The sequence below is a fragment of the Arachis duranensis genome, chromosome 2 (assembly GCF_000817695.3).
Source record: "Arachis duranensis cultivar V14167 chromosome 2, aradu.V14167.gnm2.J7QH, whole genome shotgun sequence".
NCBI classification, from domain to species: Eukaryota; Viridiplantae; Streptophyta; class Magnoliopsida; order Fabales; family Fabaceae; genus Arachis; species Arachis duranensis.
In genome coordinates, this window is record NC_029773.3 from 68092095 (window position 1) to 68108171 (window position 16077).

General features: G+C 33.7%; 1 protein-coding gene across 16 annotated transcripts; it reads right to left on the reverse strand.

Moving 5' to 3' along the window:
- Window positions 1-852: 852 nt before the first annotated feature.
- Window positions 853-9328, reverse strand: LOC127744815 (uncharacterized). 16 transcript variants are annotated; one of them, XR_008005923.1, is made up of 9 exons: window positions 8842-9328; window positions 8653-8761; window positions 5368-5543; window positions 4747-4807; window positions 4232-4334; window positions 2092-3973; window positions 1742-1838; window positions 1559-1641; window positions 853-1240 (listed from the first exon to the last, which is right to left on the reverse strand). XR_008005923.1 is itself a non-coding variant. In XM_052257362.1 (8 exons), the coding sequence occupies exons 1-5, from the start codon at window positions 8907-8909 to the stop codon at window positions 3286-3288; spliced, it is 381 nt and encodes a 126-aa protein (XP_052113322.1). In that variant the 5' UTR covers window positions 8910-9328; the 3' UTR covers window positions 857-1240; window positions 1559-1641; window positions 1742-1852; window positions 2014-3285. The 16 variants fall into 16 exon arrangements, 4 of the variants coding, with proteins under 4 accessions (XP_052113322.1, XP_052113321.1, XP_052113323.1 ...); XR_008005921.1 differs by lacking the exon at window positions 5368-5543 and adding an exon at window positions 8445-8566; XR_008005922.1 differs by lacking the exon at window positions 5368-5543 and adding an exon at window positions 8445-8533 and having other exon boundaries at window positions 854-1240.
- Between the last annotated feature and the right edge of the window lie 6749 nt (window positions 9329-16077).

Consider the following 16077-nt stretch of genomic DNA (forward strand, 5'->3'; position numbering starts at 1 on the left):
ATTATTTTGTTTTTATTAATAAAATATGTTAATAATTGTTATTATTATTTATTAATATTTTATTAACAAAGTATTTTTTTAAAAAACAAAAAATGATACGGACCATATCATTATTGTTGTTGTTGTTTTCGGTTTATCGGAGTAGTTATTATGATTAGTATAGTGTTAAATGTTTATAACAATGTCTATAATAACATTTTATCACCACTAGAAAATTGCTTAATATAGATAGATTTACAGATAGAATTAGTTTTTTTTATAGACGAATTTTTGGTTATCGACGAAATTATCGACGGATTTTATTCCTCTGTAAAAGCCTCGTCGAAAATTATTTACTGACGGATTTTTACTAGTTACCGACAGATTTTTTTCGGTAAATTCTCCCCTCCATTTCCCTGAAACGTCAAACTTTCTGACCGATTTTTCGTCGGTAATTAGAGATGGATTTTGCGACAGATTTTTCGTCGGTAATTACAGACAGATTTTTCGACAGATTTTCTGTCGGTAATTACAGACAGATTTTTCGAGGAATTTTCGTCGGTAATTGGCAACAGATTTTTAACAGATTTTCCGTCTATAATTTGAACCTTGGAAAATCATCTCACGCTCTGAATACAGACAGAAAATTCATCTGTAAATCCGTCAATAAGGTAAAATAGATTTTTTTTTAGATTTTTCCATTGCAAAATAAACTTATTTTCATACAAAATAAATATAAATTTAATACAAATTTTTATCTAATTTGTATTCAAATATGTATAACATTTCAAAAAATAAACAAATTCATCGTATTATCAAACTAAAAGAAAAGTACTATAAACAAGCAAGTCAATATAATTCAAAACATAAACAAAGTGTTTTGATATATCAACTATAATAATAAGTAACAAACATACATCAACAACGTGTATTGAGTAAATTAAAAGTTGTTAATGGGTATCAAAGGGCTCTAAATGATTTTCTTCATACTAGTAAATTAAAAGACCTATGTTGCAAGCAACTTCTATTCAATTTCCTAATTCATTTGAACAATTTTTGCTGCTCTAATAATTAATAGATAAAGTTGGTGAAGGAGGTCCTGTGTTAATTTCACTTATCTCATTTGCAAAATTCACTTTACTTACTCTTTCTGTTGCTTCTTCTTCTTCATCATTACTGCTTTCCTCAAAAGAAAACTTTGCCTTCTTGTTCCTTCACTTATCCTTCTTCAGATATATTTTGTAGCCAGCCCATGATGACACTATTTGTTTCAAAAACCACATGTTATAAAACACCATATAATAATTTAATGAAATATACACAAAAATAATTATTCAGATAAGATAATGTGGCACACAAAAGTATTCAAAAAAAGAAAAGATTTGATTATTATTCGTATATGGCAACATGATCTTTCATTTTGCATTTAGATTCTATCTTTTAAATAATGAACACAAAAGTTTTGTATCTTATTCCTATAACTAAATGAATTGTTATTATGTCTACTATTTCTACATTTCTGACATCGTAGTGGTAATATAAATTGTGATCATTATTCTGAGATAAGGAACAGAATTACCTGAGAGAGGTTGAAAGTTGTGGTGGGGACAACCAACATAATTTTGAGATAAAGAACAGAATTTCCACACCATTTGAAGATCCCTGAATCAATGACACAAATCAAGTGTATGGCTTATAGCTAGTTATGCACAATAAGGTATGTGTGTCATATGGTATGGAATGGGAGTCTAAGTTTTCTTACCTCTACATCTGCCATTTTTTCATCATTATCTTTTTGAACTGAGCTTTTTCTCACTGCCTTTCAGACCAAGCTTTTTTCCTTCCTCATCTCTTAGGAGCTAAAGTAAAATGCCTAGAGTGAGAACATAGATCACACATTTTCGTAAAGCAAATATTAGAACAACCAGAATTTTCATCGTTATCTTTTTGAACTGAGCTTTTTGGTATAAGTCTCATAATGAATGAGATAACCATTAGAATCAATTCAGTGAAAAAGTGAATTAAAAGAACCACCTTCTGATATGAAGAATGAATGTCTTAGCATTAATACACGCAGCAAGTAACAAAATCAAAATAATTGTATCCCTCTACCTGAGCCATGGTCAATCATTATGTGCATGCATCTTCTGATGGCAGAACAAGACTCGGTCAATATAGTTGGGTATTTCATGCGGGAAACAATAAATATTAGACTTGGTCAATTTGTCATCTAAATCTGCCTGACTCCTGGGTCCATCTAAAATTAAATTTGGTTAGCTATGAAGGATAATTAAGAACACAACCAACCTAGCATAAATTTTGAGACCGATTCATACATAATCATAGTTTATTAGATGACCAGTTTGAGAGTTAGAACCTGTTTGGTATGCATATATAATAATGATTTATAGAATTACAGTTAAACAATCAATCTGATTGAAACTATGGTGCTCAGAACTTAATCTCAAGAACTACTACAGTGTAATTGTTTTTACACTCCTCCATTATATTATCTACCAAAAAACTTTAGAGATAGCACAAATAATAAAAAATCAAATCAGAAAATCAATTTAGAGATAGCACAAATAATAAAAAATCCAATTAGGAAATCAAAGTTCCTGGAGGACACCCCAAATCGAAGGAACTGCATTTTGTACCATTTTGATCAATTTATCAGATGAGAAACAGTACTATATTCACATCATTCCTCAAATCAGATATTTGAATGTTAATACTTACGATTTTTGACTTTAAGTCCAAGCCCCAGAGACTATCATGTGAAGTCTTACTCTTAAGGCTGGTCTTAAGCTGTATTTGTTGACAACTTTTGAAAACTAATCTTAGTACTGTCTTTTGCCTTACCTATATACTTCTCTGCTCAAAACCTTGAAAGAAGTGCAAACCTAGAGTATCAGAATAAGAGAAGGCAACACTCATCAGAAAAAACAACATCTTTCACTTTTATCACTCAGACATGCTATTCTATAACAATTAAGACTCTCCACGTTTTTTGTCTTAAAACCTGATGATTGCAAGGTACAGAAAACAGAGAAACAAACAAATAAATCCAAGGTCTTAGTAATTTTGAATATGTTAAACATACCGAATCCAATTTTATATTCATAAATGATAAATTTTGTTTAACAAAAATAACAATTGTTTACAGATCCAATTACTTCAGGTTTGAAGGTTTTCTTAAAAACTTCAAAACCAATTTACGCATTTCAACATTCAACTAAAACCGAATAGTTTAACGTTATTGTATGGCCTTGGTTAGCTCGAATAAGTAGCACCCCCCATTTTCTTCTATAAGGCTGAAGTGATGTTTATTATCCTTTCGAATAGCCTGACAATAAACATAAGATCATTTAGAATAAAAGGTCTTCAGTTAATACTTAATACATATGAAAATGGAAGACATCAAAATCTTTATTTCAGTGACTAAACAAAAGCAAATAAATAGCACATAAAAGTTTATGGAAAAAAGAGGTTATGGATACAATAACAATACATAAAGAAAGATAAGCCATAGATATTATGTGGCAGTAAGTAAAGAAAGAGTGGGTTAGACATGACCAGCTACAATCAGCATGTCAATCCTATCCAATTCATTCAACTATAGATTTATAATAGTGTTAGTTGCAAAGGGATGGATCAAGAAATTCTCTAAACTATATTGTGACTGCTTTTACAATATCAAACTAGTATCACTCTGCAACAAAAGATATATAAAAGGAAACTCTATAAAGCTGATATAGGATAACAGAAATAGAAGGCTAAATCGAATTACAAGAAAACTCCATAATTGAGGAATGCCTGGTGAACAGCTGGTTTTAGGGCAAAAATCTGGAAAGACAATAATACAAAGAAAGTAAAGAGTCAATTGAAAAGCCAGTTGATTTAAGTTTGACTGGAAAAGCCAGTTGATTGATAAAGGGAAGAGCTATATGAAGCATGCCTGATATTTTATCTCTGGTGTCAATTGAAATTTAACCTGGTTTATTTGCAAAATAAATTCACTGATCATTGACAGATGTAAGCTCTAAAAGAGGAAACATATTGACAAGTTCCAAAGACAGCAAAAATGAAAAAAAAAAATATAAATAGTAAAAGGATTAGAAAATTCATCAATAAAATATTATAAAGTAGAACCATGCACACAAAATAAAGAGTCTGCCATAATAAAACAAGATCACTGATAAATAACACTTTCCAGCAAAAGAATCAAAGTGCATTTTTGTAAAATAAATACCTATCTTCTTGTAATAGCTTAATTCTTTGTCCCATTTCAGCAGCAATCAATTGTTCCTCCGAAACGACTTTTGCAGCTTCTCCATGCTTGCTAAGGGCAATACCTGCTCAAACAAAGCAGACAACACATTGGAAGGCTATAGAAAACAAATAAATGAAATTGATAACTCCAAATTTGCTTCATATGATCAGATACTTTCATATTGAAAATAAAACTGGATGATGAAAATTGAGAAAAAGGGGGAAAGACACTGCAATGTTTGGAAATGTGAAATTGGTAACTGCATGATGCATCATTTTTTTATCTAGCAAATGTTACAAAAGTAATAAATATATAATGCAATCAATGTGAAGGCATAGAAATAGAATGATTTATAAATGTAGAACTTAAGGTGAATGGCAGTGTGCCACAATCCAATTGTACAAAATATAGTCAATAAAGCCCTCAGATGGACAGTTAAAAGCTAAATAAAAGAGAAAAGACCTATATTGTCATTCCATGACAGAGAAACTTACCCATTAGTTCTCGGCAAACATGAAGATCTGAAAAGGTTTCTAATTTGAATATATAACTTCCCTAGAACAACATTTTTAATTAAAGTTCATTCAGCATGAGAAGACATTAAAAATTTCAAAACAATTTAATACTAAGTGAACTATAGTATACAAAACAAAATGGAACAACAGCAGAAAGGAGTAGCAATAGGTTAAAATAAACCAATGAAACACCGGTGAATGGGTGAGGTTAAGCCATGGTGGTTTGTTTGATCCCTCTTTAGTGTGTTTATGACCTAAATCACCAGTCATAACAAGAACAGGAAGAAACAAGAACATGCATGCAAATTCCAGATAAAAAATCTCAATAATTAAGATATATAGTTCATAAACGAATTTCATTCTATGTCATAATCATAGAAATTGTTATGTTTTAGATTTCACAAATTACAGAAATATAGAAAATTCATACGTTAGAATTTAGAAACTCGGTTCTTTGCAGCAGCAACAGGGAATGGACAGGGATAGGGCTAGGGATAATGAAATCAGAACAGAATCACAATGGAAGGGGTTAGGGATATGGACGAGAAGGAGGCGGAGGCCTTCCTGAACTAACGGCGACGAGAAGAGATGATGACAAACCTCCAGCGAGGAGAGAAGAAGCAGCGACGAGAGCGACGCCGGAAGGAGCTCGTAAGACAAGAGCACGGCGGAAAGAGCTCGTGTGACGGTGGCAATGAAGGGAGCAAACGCGATGAGGGCGATGGAGGGAGCTTGTGCGACACGAGTGGTGGCGGCGACAGCAGAGGACGTCACATCTTCAATAGAGAGAGAGTAGGTAAGGAGAATTCAAGGAAAACATGAGAAAGTGAAATGAAGCATTGGGAGTTTCGGTAATCTAACTCCTTATTTTAACATTTTCGACGGAATATTTTAAATTACAGATAGATTTTCTGTCTATAAATTTAATAAAATGCAGTGTTTTTAACTTTTTATTTATTTAATTACAGATGAATTTTTTGTCGGTAACCATTTTTCACGAAAAAAAATTATTTTTCTGACAAAATAATCGAAAACAAAAAAAATCCCTCGTAAATATCTGTAATAATTAGTTTTCTAATAGTATATGATACAACTTTTGCAATTTGGATACGAAAATACAACTTTCTACAAAATTATGTAAACCGCAGGAGGGGTCCCACAGTTTCAAAATACACATAAACTGCTGATGGGTCCCGCAATTTATGTTGATAACGAATTTGTATAATACCCTCACTATCATAATGTAATGCTTCCGGCTGTGCCACTCTGATAGCCTGAACAATACGTCGGCTCTTTAAGATTATTTAGTACTAAAATATAAACCTGTTTTAAAACTTAAAACCGTATAACCTTTCAAAAGACTTTTTGTTGAAAACATAAATACATACTCCAATAACCATATATAACACTTAACAAGAACATATATATAAACTTATATAATATTGACTTACAAGCATTACCTAATACAATTCTTATCCCTCTTACAAAATGTATAAAGATAAAGGCGATAAAAAAAACATAATATCTAAAATAATACAGTACATCATATAAACAGAAAACAGAATGAACTCTTTGTGGCTTCTTCGTCCATATCCTGAAAAAAAAAAACACCTGTAGGGGAGTAAAAACATCGTCCTCGAAAGGGTTCTTACTATAGGGTTACAAAATAACTATAATAGGATAAGTGAAAATGAAATCATTTTAAAGAATAGTGATTAATAACCACCTTATGTATCTTTACAAAACCGAAAATTTATATTCAAGCAAAATCCAGAATCCTTTTTAAAATAGAAAACTGTTAATTCTAAAAATAAAATCCAAGGGCCTTTTTAAAGTTTTTCCTAGACAGCATGAATGACCAAACTGTTCCAAGCATAGGTTAATTAAGTCTATGCTGAACCAGTTTAGTTTTTCATACTTTTCTAAACCAAAAACACAAACCAAGTACGGCCTTCAGCCCATATCATAACCAACCACGGCCCTAGGCCTAAACTATTCAAACAATAGCCAATCCAACCAATTTTCAGTCACAAACATAAGTAGGAATGTTCAAACACAAACAGGCAGTTACATCAAGTAGAGCAATTAGCAATTAAATATAATTATACACATAGGCAATTCAATTACAATATGCACACCCAATCAATGTCACATAGATACATATGATGAATGCCTGTCCTATGGCTGATGAGTCTCATCTCTCGGTTATCAAGTCAACCCGACAAGTCCGGTTTGCTAAACTTTTGGACTTTCTTCTCGCCCATCCCCATGAGTCTATGCATAGCTTTTTCTCATATATATATCAAATCGCTCAATGGGGGTACCATTCCAGGGAATTTATACGTGCTCGGTCACCCTTACGTCGTAGGGTCAACAGAGTATCGAGTCTCAATCTGGAACACGTGGTGGCAAGCCACAGTACTTTACCCAGAGAAACTCGTATCTCAGATAAAAGAAGTGCAAAAGCCACATATTCATTTATTCATAATCATTTCCGCACTTCATTAATAATTCATATCAAATCAATCATCATTCAAGGCATAAGTCACTTTTTCTCAAATTTCTTTACTTTGAAACCAAAATCAATCCATCTCAGTCTTAATTCTAAAATCCTCATGTCTCAAATTATTCCAAGTTCATAATCCACTTTTTCTTAAAAAAAAATCATATCAAATGGGAATTCTTTTTGAAAAGACTCGAATCCTTTACTTTTAAAATCACCCGTTAACTATTTTAAATTAGAGTTATTAATTAACAACCTTGGCAAAGACTCAAGACTCTAGGGAAGAATAACCTACCTCATTTCTTAAATTCTTTAGAAATCCCCGAAATCATAGTTACTTAATTTGAAGTCAATTGAGATAGAGACTTAAAACAAAACCAAAGCATGTTTAAAACACTAAGTTTCAAATAAATTCCATTTCATTCTTAAATCGGTAACCTTCCCAAAGGCCAGGAATGGTTTAATCTTGCTAAATCAAAATTTAAAGAGTACTTTAAAAGCAAAACGAACTTTATTAATCAAAGTTAAATTTCTTTTAAAATCCATTAAAAATTCTTCCAAAAGTACTTCTTTAATCAAACTTCAAAACATAGGTTCTTTCATATTTAAATCAATCTTAAACATAAACTTCCCGTAAACAAATTAAACTGGAAATATCTATTTCTTCACAAATCAAGAACCAAGCAATGGAACCTCTCAAATTCATTTTTTTTCTAAATCACATTTTAAAACAGAATCTTAATTTTCACGAAAATTCGGTAGCATCTCCCCTAAAACCTGAACTTTGCCACCCTTTTTGGGTCCCAACCAAACCATTTCGTAGCCCTTTTCGTAGCCCTTTCCACGGCTCAAAGCCAAATCAGTTCAAAATCAGGCTGAATTCAAAAGTGTATACCATTTTCATATTTCAAAAAATCAACTCAAACTCAAATTAATCTCCAACATATTAAACTCAATTTCAAAACTTTAGAAGAGATAACTTCAAAGGAACACTTTAGAACAGTCCGTTTCACAAAACCAAACAATCATCCAAACAAATAAGCATTCACATCCATTCAAGACAACCAAACAACACATAAGACTTATACAATCACCAAAGATACATTTTCTCACATCAATATCTATATATAATAATTCCAATTTATAAAGTATAGTTTCTGAAAAAGGCCTCTACCTCAACAAGCCAAACCCAAAACCCAAACATTGTCAATGAAACCCTTTTCTCTTGGCGCGCAATCCGCGACAGCTGCAACCACAGCAACTCTAATCTCGACACACAAGAATCAAAACTCAATCCTAAAGCATTAACGTTGCAAGGACCTTAGAAACATATAACAGAATAGCAACTATAGAGGTTCGGGACGAGGAACAAATTACTGTACTTTCAAATAAGCAAGAGAACAGAGTAGTGGCAGCTCCGGTGACAATGCAGCAGCTTGATGTCGTATGTCACAGTCATAGAACTCAGCATGCAAGACCCAAAACTCGATCCTATGACACCAAAACCTCAGATCCTTAACAACTTAAAACAGAAAATACTAATTTCAAGGGTTTCGGAGCGAGACACTTACCCTGACAAGGAAGAACGACTGTACTGAATAGCGATAACTCCGATGGTGGTTTCGGTGATCACGGCCATGTTCCCGGTAACCCAAACGGCGGTGGATCAGCTTTTCATGGCGACAAGAGCTTCTACGACAGCGACGTTTTTTCACGGTGGCTCTGCTCGACGGTGACGGACCCAGAAGGGGCGGCGATCACACGCGTAGCAGCAGCCCGCGATGATGACGATGGCAGCGGATTTGCACAGTGACGACAGAAGCTTCGAGGACAGTGTCCCGCCGCCTCCTCTCCTTCGCATCTCTGTTCTCGATGGTGACGTAGCATGGTGGCGGCGCGACGGACGGTGGCAACAGAGGAGGTGACACGACGGTGGCGGTGAGCGTAGCTCCTCCTCCCCTGGCGCTCTCCCTCTTCTATCGCAACCCTCACTTTCTTGTTCCATTTCTTTCCTTCCTTTTTTCCTTTCTTTCTTTTGTTTTTCTGAAGCTACTAGTTATTGAGTTTTGGGGAATGAGGGTTAGTGGCGGCGGGTAAAAAGAAACAAGGAAAAGAAAAGATAATAATGAAATCAAAGAATAAAATTGATATTCAAAAGAAGCATGCATAGTGAATTATGATTTAATAGTTTATTAATCTTTACTTTCTCTTTAATAGTTTAAAGGTTAGTAGTCTTCTTGTTTAATACACATAGCATGTATTTATATTAGATATTTGTTTAGTTAAAATTTATATAAATATATAGAAGAAAACAAATTTGGTATCCATCATCTTATTAAGATAGAAAAATTAGGATTTTGTTTAGTTAGGATTTTGATTTGAGAATTTTGGACTAAATTGGAGTTTGATAATTTTAATAAAATTAGAGTATATCGTATTAATTTAAAATTTAATTTAATCTCTTAAAAATATTATTTAATTATTAATTTACTATTGACTTTTTAATAAAGTACTCTAATTTAAAATTCTAGATAATATAATTAATGCTCTTTGTCTATAAAAATTAAAGTATTAAATTTCAAAATCTCAATTATTTAAACTAAGTCATATAAAATTTTTATTCTTTTATAACTATTAAGTTTTATAGTTTAAATATAGAAAATTATTCAATAATTATAAAATTAAGTAAAAATTCTATTTAAATTATTAAAACTTGGTTTAATTACTTTTAATAAAATAATTTTTAAAAATAAAGTCTTTAATAAATAATAAATTGAAATTAGCTCATAATAATATTTTTTTTAAAATTTTGAGTTTTACAATTTGACTAAAAATCGTGGCAGAAATTCCACAATTTCTGTGTGAACGGAAAATAAACATAAACCGTAGAAGAGATCCACGCTCGGTACCAAATTCCACCATATATAATTAACCCAAATTTAGAAGTTATTTGCCATCATTTGGATATATTATTTGTTGCATTGCATATATTGATTGGCTTCAATTCTTTTTTTTCATCAAGTATTAATGGATTTATAAACATTCAATAACATGAATAACATGAATGCAATACATGCCACATTATCCCTCATCAGTCACCATGATTTATATGCAAATTTTTCAAAAGAATGCAAACATTCTCATTTCTCTATGCTATGCTCTCATTTCAAATAATTTTTGTATATTATCTTATCATTTTAATTTAAATATTTAAATAGATCTTACTAATTAATTTTATAATAAAATTAATATTTATATATTAAAATAAAAATAACATATAAAAATTGGTAAAATATATTTTTAATTAAAACTAACAAAATATAAATTTTAGAAAGTACTAAAAATAATAAAAAAACTAAATATTTACCTTAGATTGCCTAGAAAATTTGATTCGCGGGAGACCTTTAACGAGAGAGCTACGGCGACACTAGCATTAACTCGGTTTCAACACGTTTCGTGAGTAGGCAAAATCAAATAAATAATTAACAAAAAATAAAAATAATAAATAATTGAAAAAGAGAATTCATATAAACAATAATAATAATAATTCCATAAAACATAAATAATACAATAATATGCATAAAGGATAAAGTTGGCAAAAGGTAAATAAAAATTGAGTATTGATAACTAAAAGCCCGTTGGTGAAATGCAAAAGCTCAAAATTGTTGCTTCTTGTAAACGTGATTTTGAATGCAAAATCACTTCTGCGTTCATGAATAAAAATTTTAGCCAAACCAAAAATTGAAATTTTCAAGAAGTTTAAACGTGCTTCTTCTCCTTCAACGGGTTTGCCAAACACATCTTATATTGCCATCAAAGATGAAAGGTATGTCTCTGATCTTTCCTACATCCAAGTTTGTTCATGTAAAAGAGTTAGTTAGAGTGTACTTATTCACACAGAAACCGTGGAACCCCTAGCACGGTTTCTAGCCAAATTCGTTATCAACGTAAACCGCAGGACCTATCAGCGATTTATGTGTATTTTGAAATTGTGGGACCTTTCCTGCGGTTTACATAGTTTTGTAGAAAGTTGCATTTTCGTATCTAAACTGCAAAAATTATATTTCTGTAATTTTAAAGAATAAAAAATTTTATTTTAGTAATTTGTTGCCTAGAAAATTTGATCCGCGGGAGGCCTTTAACGAGAGAGCTGCAGCGACACTAGCATTAACTCGATTTCAACACGTTTCACGAGTAGGCAAAATGAGAGGCCATTCTGCACTCCTGAGTACCTTGGTGGAACGATGGAGGCCAGAAACCCACACGTTTCACCTTCCAGTGGGCGAAGTGACGGTGATGCTGGAAGACGTGAGACATATACTTGGCCTCCAGGTTAATGGGGAGCCCGTCGCAGGTAGATCGGATAGCAGTCACCAATTTTTGGTGGAGAACTGCATCGCTTGTTTTGGTCGGTAGCCGGGTTTGGACAATCACGTCTTGGGTAAGGTAAATTTTGCATTGGTCCGACGGTGCAGAGACACTGAATCGTGTGACACGCAGGAGTCCATTAAATGGTATGTTCGGGCTTATATTTTCTGCAGGCTTGGTATAGTGGTGTTTCCAGATAAGTCTACCACGTCTTTGAACTCGAAGTTTTTGCCTCTACTTCGAGATTTTCCCCGGGTTCCAATATATAGTTGGGGGGCAGCTAGTCTAGCACAACTACGCGCCTAGTTGTTCGATTTGAATGAATATCTACAGTCGGAAGAGGGATTTCTAGGACATGACCTTCAGCACGAGTCTCATTATGGTGGAGATAGTGCTCCGAGCATGAGTGGTTCTGGTTTGTACGACACTGGCATTGCGAGCATGCCAAATGTCGGGGCTGGTGACATCGGTATTTCTCAAGGTCGTCCGTATAATTTACGGACACATATTGCGTCCCTGGATAAATACAACCCATCTCAGTATTCGAAGAAGGCGCCGAGGAAGTAGGTTGTTGCATTTCATCTTATACTGTTTGAGTTTAGCTTTGTATTCAGTGTTGTATCTCGTACAGTATATTTAGATATTTATATTAGTTCTCGTAGTTATTATTGTATATTTAGCTTTGTATCGTATTTTTCTATTTGATTTCTGCCTGTTGCACCTTTTATCTAAGTTCATAGTTGTTATTTAGTGTTTAATGCATACATAAATAAACTGTGCAAAGACATAAAAAGCTTACACACTAGTTTGAACTAGGTAATGAAGGTACATAAATAGTTACATAATAAGTTACATAAAAAGTTAAATGGGACATAAAAAGTTACATAAAAAGTTACCGACTAGTTTAAAATGCGTTAACATACAAAATGCTTAATCACTATTGACTCTCGGTGGAGCTTGGACCTACGCACTGCGGACATCGACTCTGGCTATGTCCCTCCCGTTCACATATAGTACACCGGCAAGGACCACACATATCCCGTGAATCCATCTCATTCAAGTAGTGGGTTAACTTTGGTCTTCCTTTTGTTACGTGCCTCAATGTCTAGTTCGCGGTCACCTTCACTCCTTCATACGGAGCCCACGTAGATGGGTCATCCATCGGGACAAACTCGCCTCTGTAGGCCTTGCAAATTTTAGACATCTTATACACATCATGCACGTATACTTGCCAATCAAGATGCTAGTTAGCGCAACATGCAAGGACGTGGCGACATGGGAGTCGCTTGACCTGGAAATGACCATAATCGCATGTCGTTGCGAAAGATTAACAGTGTAAATGAAACCATCTTGCATTTCGCGAACCTCAAACATCTTATTGCGCCTATCAAACCGATTGACCACAATGTTTCTTGCACATCGAAAACTTTCTTCAACTCTTTTGGTGGCAAATTCTGAATACGTGAATTCATTGCAGACACACTCATGAGCCTTGGCGCTCTTCCAAACAAACAATTTGTTTAGCCGACAGAAAGTAGACCTAACAATGACAGTCACAGGAAGGTTGCGTGCACCCTTCAGAACAGAATTAATGCACTCTACCAAGTTTGTCGTCATATGTCCCCAACAATAACTTCCATCGAATGCCAACACCCATCTCTGAACACCGATGTCATTGCACCATTGTACTCTTGTTTCGTCCTAGAATAGCCTATTGAACAAACCATGTAATCATAAGCAAATGCCACAAAATTACTATGAAAATGGCTAGAATAATGAATGCAGTTACCTGTGTTAACCATGAGTTTATGCAAATACGGACCCTTGAACCTCCTTAAGAAATTGGACCCGATGTGCCTGATGCAGAACATGTGCCACGCTCTTGGTGATGACCATGCACCGTTACTACGAGCTATTGCTGCGTTGATGGAGTTATAGCAGTTAAAAATGATGCCGACGCCATCAATGGTAACAACATATCTCTGCAAATTGGTTAGGAAAAACTCCCACGTGTCTGCCGTCTCACCCTCGACTATCGCAAATGCAATAGACACAATGTTTTGATTCCCATCTTGTGCAACCACAACTAGAAGTGTAGCTTTATATTTTCTGTACAGGTGTGTGCCATCAACCAGTACCAATGGCTTGTAGTGTCTGAATGCTACAATACACGGATATAAGCTCCAAAAAATGCGAAGGGAAACTCTTACACCTTGAACCTTCTCAGTCTCACGTTAAACGGGAAGTGTTTTTATTTGAACACGAGATCTTGGAATTTTCGCAGTCATTACTTGTAACCATACTAGCAGGATCTGGTAAGAAACTTCCTAATCACCGAAAAATTTTGCGACAGATTTTTGCTTTGCCAACCAAACGTTGCGGTAACTTTCAGTGAAGTTAAACCTGAATTGAACTTCTGCAATAATAGACTTCACCTTTATCGACGGGTCTGCTTCGACCAACGACCTAATAGCATATGCAATTATGTTTGAGTCCAACTTGGCATGATCTTGTGAAATCCTATCCATGGTCCACGTGTATTTGCCATTGTATCTCCTAATCTCCCCACAAGATTTCTTTCGAATCAAGCTAGTTCAGATAAGCCAATCGTACCCTGCACTATAACCCTTGCATTTTGCATAGAATGTTTGTGGCTCAGACTCATACACAGTATAATCAACTCATCTAGAGATAGTGTAGCTTTTGATTGCAGATATCATCGATTCTCTAGAACCAAATTTCATTCTGACACTAAACTCACCATCTTTCGCTGCAACATTGCCTTCACCTACAACATGCGCACCACCATAAGTGAAACAAGGCAAACAAAATACACACTATTGGTAACTTGAATTAATAATAATAATATACCCATATTCGCATACTGAGAAAATTCTGGGGCATGCATGGCTTCGAGATCTAGAGTTTGCATAAAAGACGGAACACCAAAGGGGTGCCGGCTTACAATCGCATCCTCTTCCTTTTGTACCGCCGGATTGCCTGCCAAGCCTCCGTTGTCATTTTTGTCATCGACTTCATATTTGGCTTTGAACTCCTCTTCACTGTCGTTGTTATCTTCTATCCAATCTATATCCCCAAGCTCATCAACATTGACCTGCTCGCTAACCACGTCCAGCCCCGAATGCTGTTCGAACTCAACGTACAACTCTATCATCGGCACGTGAAATCGGGTTTATTGATAAATATAGAACATTTGCTGCAAACTTGCGTCATCAGTGATGGGAATTATTTAAAACTATATCAGCCTACCAAATACTTGTACATGATTCCTGTATAAAATGTTGTTCACCTCTTTTTGAAATATGACTTTGCATGTTATCACAAAGACTATTTTGCAACTCTACAAAACTCATGGTGCATGGAATTGCAAATGAAAACGGGCATTCACAAATAAAAGTCACTCTTTCGGGTTTTTTTGGTATAATCTCATCGTTATAATACACTCGCAAATTTACAATACCTTCCATAACTTCAACCTCACCTATCCCAACTTTATAGGCAAGACTCTTGATTAAAATAGTTTTTTCTACACAAAAAGCAACCTGCATTTTCTGCTTTCAAAAAAAAATTCTGACACTTTAAAAACGTAACATGCATTTAGAGCATTCAAAAAAAAATTAACACAAAATAAAATGCAAGCTACGTTTTATTGTTTTCAAAAAAAATTAAAATATTCCATCCTCAATAAATGCAGGTTGCATTCTGGGCCAAAAGGAAATAAAAAAATTTGAAAACTGTCAAAAAAATAAAATGTAGGCTACGTTTGTTTAGTTTCATAAACAAAAAAAATGAAAAAGGGTAAAACGTGGTTACGTTTTTGTCTGACATTATAGTAGTAAAAATTTTTTACATATATCCATTTCATTGCACTACACCAAAATTTGTTTCAAAGGGAAAAAAGGAGCCTCATTCAGATTTCAACGCTAATAAAATTAAGTATAAAAAAATAAATGAATTTTATATCCATAAAAAATATGTTTTGTTTGATAAAAATAACTAATTGTTAAATAATTTTTATTTTGTTAAAACATCATATTAAATTTTCAAATTACTCTTTATTCTAATCTTTAACCTCTTGATTTTATTAAATGAAAAAAGAGAGACAGAATGCCGAAAAAAATCAAAATTATTGCCAAACTCTTTTTCTTTCAATCAAAAAATAAAAATTAACAAGAAGAACGAAAAAAATTCAATGAAAACATACAGTATAGAATACAATTTGAATAAAAGGTGTTTAACATGATTTGGCTTAGTTTGGTAGTTAGTACTTTTTTATATTTTTTATTTTTTTCTTTTGTCTTAGTCTTTTGAAATCTAACAAACATAAAGATCAAGAAGAAGAAAAACAAAGAAAATGGAAGAAAAAGGAAAGAAGAGGAGGGAAAAAGGGTGACACCGACAAAATTGGGAGCTGCCAT